This window comes from Onthophagus taurus, chromosome 2 (genome assembly GCF_036711975.1).
Source record: "Onthophagus taurus isolate NC chromosome 2, IU_Otau_3.0, whole genome shotgun sequence".
Classification (NCBI taxonomy): Eukaryota; Metazoa; Arthropoda; class Insecta; order Coleoptera; family Scarabaeidae; genus Onthophagus; species Onthophagus taurus.
In genome coordinates, this window is record NC_091967.1 from 18,708,905 (window position 1) to 18,715,554 (window position 6,650).

General features: G+C 33.6%; 1 protein-coding gene across 1 annotated transcript; it reads right to left on the reverse strand.

The window, feature by feature from the left end:
- Positions 1-5,562: 5,562 nt before the first annotated feature.
- Positions 5,563-6,409, reverse strand: LOC111413495 (general transcription factor II-I repeat domain-containing protein 2-like). The gene is made up of 2 exons (XM_023044494.2): positions 6,003-6,409; positions 5,563-5,887 (listed from the first exon to the last, which is right to left on the reverse strand). Exons 1-2 carry the CDS (start codon positions 6,407-6,409, stop codon positions 5,563-5,565), a joined length of 732 nt encoding a protein of 243 aa, XP_022900262.2.
- Between the last annotated feature and the right edge of the window lie 241 nt (positions 6,410-6,650).

Sequence of the window (6,650 nt, forward strand, 5' to 3'; positions counted from 1 at the left end):
TTTGTACTGTGCTGGGACCATTGCCATAGAGTTATTAGTATTTGTTTACTTCTTATACAATAGCGAGCATGTTCTTGTATGTTTTGCATGACCCGATATAAAGGAATTAATTACTAAATGGTTTAGAGGCCTTTGTAAAGAATAGGTTGTAAAATACTGTTGAACGGTTTGTTTTACATATATATTTCTTTAACATTAACAAGTTCGTAGAGAGAATAAAAATGCATTCTTTTCTCATAATAATTACATTTTGTAAATGAAAATTGATGAAACATCACTAACCACAATGAAAAATGTTACAAAAGCACTTAAGTAATTTCTCATTAGCGAAGTTATCCTAGTTTTAAATCGCCTTGACCAAAATTGAAATAAAAATGTTAAACTGTTTGTGGGATTTCGAAGATTTCTAAAATAAAATTTTGGTTCCGATAAAAACTTCTGGAAATTCGTAACAATAGTTACGTAATAATCTCTTTTGTAATCATGTATAATAATACGACAATAATAAAGAGGTACATAAATATTAAATTATAGGTTGTGCACGAGTTAGTCGAATGTCCAGAATTCAGGAAACGAAATCGGTCTAACGCATATTACATTTTATAACGATATGTAGCTTATGTAATTTTGTAGGTTATTTGATTTTAATGAGAATTTATAGTTTTTATCGAGGACGATATACTCACGTTTATATTATTTTTAAAACTAACAAGGGAAGTGTCACAACTGTGTCTCACCGATTTCGATGCAATTTGGTACAGTCATAGAATGGGCCAAAATAAGGTTCGTACATTTTTTTATACGTGCGGTAAAAGCCCCTGGGGCGAGTTATAGGGGTTGAAAGTTTGGAGAAAAAGTACGTTTTCACTTATATTTTAAAAATGAAAAGTGCTATCAAAATTTGGTAAATTGTAACTGATATTCATTTTAAAAGAGCTTTCTTTTGATGTATCACACATATACCAGAGGGTTAAGAAGGGCGAACTACCCCTATTTTTTTGGAATTATTTAAAAACCACCCTATCGATTTTGGCGGCATTAAGTATACTTCCAGCACGTTCAAAAATATTAGTTAAGGGTTTTTTCCCATTCGCTCTAGATCATCCCCAGCGAAGTTACGGGGGTTAACATGTAACCACTTTTCGTAAGAATGATGTGATAAAATTGTCAGGTATTTTGAAAATACTTTAACAAAACCGTAAATTAGTCGCACAATAAAATGTTTAATGTAAAATAAGGCATAATACACCATTTAGGGGTGGTTGGGGTTAACCACCCCCTTAAAAATTAATTCTATCCCGGGCATTACTTGTTGATTACGGCGAAATTTGGTACTGTGTTTGTTTTATATAGTTTATTAGTTTATTTTTATTCTACATAATGTTGCCAAAAATACACCTACCAAAAAAATTTTGGCACAATATTTGTTTTTTTAGTGCCGCTTGCTAAAGGTCATTTCTCAAAATAGTTTTTTCTAGTATAAAAGAACGTGTGCCCAGTGGGTAGATTTTAGTTTCAGAGCAACTGACAGAAGCAATGGTTACAATAAACCCAATAAACGTTTTAAATTTGCTAATGACAGTTTTTACTGTTATGAATATTCCCCAGACTCCTGTAAATGAAGCAGAAGTTAGTTTAAAAGAAAATATACAGCGTATTTTAATGGAAAGTATGGAAGACTACAATATGCAAATTGAAGACGAAACTGTATTAATTTTCGATTCATCCAATGGCATCAATGACGGTCAGCAAATTATTGAAGACCAGGATACAACTGACAGGTTTGTAGAAGATACTGATGCTCATTGTCCATTGAAGGATGACATCGACTACGAGTACAAATTAGAGGCGGTAAATTACTGGACAAGTGGAAAGAAAGGTTATTTGAAACTAGAAACCGTAAAAAACAAATACCGAAAAGTAACGTCAAAGACCCAATTGCACAGATGGTCTAAATATATTGAAGAAAGAGGGACATACAAAGAAAAATTAGCAGAAATTACCGAATTTGTAATTAATCAAGCGAGAGCCGCCGTAGATAATAAATTGCCACTACATGATATTGATATACGCAGATGGGCTATACAAGCTAGAAATGAAAAGAATTTATCTCCTCAACTGTTCAAAGCATCTCATAGCTGGGTGCAACGTTTTAAGAAAGCAAATCGGTTAGTAAGCCGAAAAATAACAAAATTTCTATCCCAAAAACAAATTGGAAATGTTGATCGAGTAAAAACTTTAGCAAAAGATTTCGTTAAAGAGGCAAAGCTACAAATCCAAATATATGGACCTGAAAACACCTACAATTCGGATCAGAGCGGTTTTAACTTGGAATTCCATTCGGGAAGAACATTAAGCGATTTAGGAGTTAAAACCGTAGAAAGTGTGGTCCAGTCGGTGTCATCTACAACGCACAGTTACACAATTCAACCCGTAATATCTGCTGATGGGAAACTTCTTTCTCCACTTTTTATTGTTTTAAAAGAACCCTCTGGCAGCTTTGGACCGAGGGTAGCAAATACAATGTTTAAAGCAGACAATATATACGTTTTGGCATCAAAATCTGGAAAGTTAACTTCAGAACACATGAAAAATTGGCTCCAAAATGTATATTTTCCAAATACTGGTTCTAAATCATTATTATTATTAGATTCTTGGAGTGGCCATTGTCCTGAAGTTATTAGTGAAATAACTCCATCAGGTACTAATTTTAAACATTTATCTATACCTGCAGGGACAACAGGTCAAATACAGCCCCTAGATGTATTTGGTTTCAGAATATGGAAAAATTTTATTAGAAGATTCTCTGATCAGATTATTCTTTACCAGTATGATGTCAATTTACATCAGAGGGATAACATATTAAAATTGCAATCGTTGACGCATAACCAGTTGGCTTCCCCTCGGTTTATAAATGTTTTTAAATACGCATGGTTTGCAAGTGGCTATATAGAGGAGAGACCAGACCATTTTGAAAATCCCGTGGAAGTTTGCTTTTCGAGTGAGAAGCCAACGTGTGATATCTGTGGGGATATAGCGGTCATAACATGTGCATGGTGTAAAAAATCCTTATGTTTAAAACATTTTTTCCACGACTTTCATTTTTGCCAACACTACGTAGAATAAAAATAAATTTAATATTGAAAATTAATATAATACATAAAAAACGTCAATTAGTAATGTAGAATAAACTTCTTTGGTATATTGAACTATTTTTTTTGTCAGTTGCTTTTTAACTCATAAATAAATAAAATATCTTATTTATCTAGTAGTTTTATATTTATTATTTAAAGAAAATGAGGGTAGTTTACCTCGTGGAACATCGATAGATAGATTTTTAAAAAACAATACCACAGTTACGATGGCAGTTTTCATCTTCGAGGTATAAACAAAAAACTACCCCTAATTTGTAACCCTTATAACCATTTTCAAAAATTTTTACTTCAAATATAAAACAAACACAGTACCAAATTTCGCCGTAATCGACAAATAACGCCCGGGATAGAATTAATTTTTAAGGGGGTGGATAACCCCAACAACCCCTATATGGTGTATTATGCCTTATTTTACACTAAACATTTTATTGTGCGACTAATTTACGGTTTTGTTTAAAGTATTTTCAAAATACCTGACAATTTTATCACATCATTCTTACGAAAAGTGCTTACATGTTAACCCCCGTAACTTCGCTGGGGTTGATCTAGGGCGAATGGGAAAAAACCCTTAACTAATATTTTTGAACGCACTAGAAGTATACTTAATGCCGCCAAAATCGATATTGTGGTTTTTAAATAATTCCAAAAAAATAGGGGTAGTTCGCCCTTTTTAACCCTCTGCTATATGTGTGACACATCAAAAGAAAGCTCTTTTAAAATGAATATCAGTTACAATTTACCAAATTTTGATAGCACTTTTCGTTTTCAAAATATAAGTGAAAACGTACTTTTTCTCCAAACTTTCAACCCCTATAACTCGCCCCAGGGGCTTTTACCGCACGTATAAAAAAATGTGCGAACCTTATTTTGGCCCATTCTATGACTGTACCAAATTGCATCGAAATCGGTGAGACACAGTTGTGACACTTCCCTTGTAAGGATCAATAAATGTATTAGTTATTCATATTTCTATAAAATTATGAGTTATGGATTCAGATTAGTAGACAAAAAACTATATCCTCTTCTAATTAATTGAATTGAATAATATTTGCAACATAATTTTTTAAAGAGAGCAGTTTTGGAGACTGGTACAAATTATCATAGCGCCTTTTGTGGACATTTAAGAACCACTTCTTTATCTTCCCTTGTGCAAACCAAAATTAGTTGTGAATCCATAAACTCCTTCTAAAAGTCTTCAAGCACTGAATCCTACCTCATTGGCTGGTAAAGGAGCAGATATGGCTGCCATATGGATATGTATGGATACAATTCAAAATCATATTCCACAAAACTCAAGCGCACGAATTTTCAGAAATTCCATAATATGTTGCATCCCGGAAATTATTCTTTACAATAATTACTGCAGCTCATTTCCACTAGCTTCATATGAATAAAGATATCAGTAAACATACAAACACAAACATATAAACCATTTCCACAAAAAATCCATTCTTACTTATATATATTACTATTCTACTGACTTATTAAGACTAGGGGCCACTCGGGCAAATCATGAACTGATGGCGGGCCGCCAGAAGTATAGGTAATTAAAGACAATAAAGAATTGATAATAATGTATTAAAATTGAAAAAGAATTTATTAATTTGAAGCGTGGCACTGCATAGTACTTACAATCTTTTTTATATTTGGCTCAAATTTACTTGTAGCAACACGTAAAACTGCTTCCAAACTATCATTTGCAAGGCGGTTTTGATTTTTTGTTTTATTGTTATTTAGTATTGAAAAAGTTTGTTCAAATATATAGGTAGAACCAAATAAGCTGGCACATTTCAGAACGTTTATGCGCAACTCTTTGTACATATTTTTATCATTGCAGCGGTAAAAGTTCTGCAAGTCTCCTTCGTTGAATTTGTTGCGTAAATCTTGGTCGTTTTGAATGTCGATAATTTCTAACTGCATTGACTCTGGCGCATTTTCAACTGGAATCGTGAAAGGATTGCTGAATATGTCCAACAGAGGTTTCACTTTTTTAAACTCCGAAAATCTGTCTTGAAAAGATTGAATCAAAATATCTAGCTCTATCTGATATCAGTTGATTTTTGCCTTGAAGCCGTGTGTTCAAGACATTCAAATGATTTGTAATGTCAACTAAAAAAGCCAAATCACACAACCAATCAGAATTGTTAAGTTCCGGGACATCCTTTTGCTTTTCCGCCAGAAATATTCCAATTTCTTCTATTAAATTTAGAAATCGTTCCAGTGTCAATCCACGACTTAGCCACCTTACTTCTGTATAATACAGTAAATCTCCATATTCGCTTTCGATGTCATCAAGGAATTGTTTGAATTGCCTGTGATTGAGTCCTCGTGATGTTATGAAATTTACAGTCGAAACTACCACTTTCATGACATTTTGAAATTCAATTTTTTTAGAACAGAGGGCTTCTTATTGTATAATGCAGTGAAACTGCATGAGATCTTCAGCGTTTATGTTTTTTTCTTGCAGATGCTTTTTCAGCAAAGTAACTAGCCCGGAATTGACACCAATCATCGAAGGAGCACCGTCAGTCGCAACTCCCGATAATTTTGATAAGTCCAAATCAGTTTTTGAACACTCATCCAAAAGTACATTGAGTATATCAACTCCTTTGCTTTGACCTTTCAATGAACACATTCCTAATAACTCTTCTAAGACTTCAAAATCTTGAGTAACACCTCGTATGAATATGAGAAGTTGAGCTGTGGAACTAATATCAGTGGATTCGTAAGTGCTAATGAAAAAAATTCAATGATCTTAGTTTTTCAGTTAATTGTTCCGCAATATTACCTGACAAAGACATAATTCGTCTTTGGATAGTCATACGATTCAGTTGAATTTTCTCAAACTTTTTTGCTGCTTCTGGACACATTTTCTTAGCGGCAATTTCTATGCATTCTTTTGCGGGGCGACTTCGTTTTGCTACCATTCGAGAAATTTCATAACTAACTTCTGTAGCTGTTTCTGAATCTTGAATGGGTTTTATAAACATAGCTTGCTGACCAATAAGCTCCCGTTTTAAAGACAACATATTTTGCTTTCTTAATTCGCCTGTAAACTTGGTAAAAGTAGGATGCTGCGTTTCATAGTGCCTTTTTACATTATATTCCTTTGCAATCGCAACAGAATTCTTGCAAATTAAACAAACGGCGTTGTTATGCGACCATACGAAAAAGTATTTCTCAGTCCAAATTTCTTGAAACTGCCGATTTTCATCTTTAACCTTACGTTTTTTACTAGGTCCTGGCTTGTCCATGTTGTGTTCTAATCCTGGCTAGGATTAACACAGCACCTAAAAACAATTACAGTACCTACTTAAATTACCCATCCTTGGCGCGGTATTTGTATGATTTTCATAAGGTTTATGGACGTCGCTCACAATATCAAAAGAAACAAAGTACTTTAATATTTATTATTTTTCGAATGTACGAGAATATTATTTTTGCTGTCGGCGGGCCACCAGTATTCGACCGGCGGGCCGCGGTCGAATACTGTGC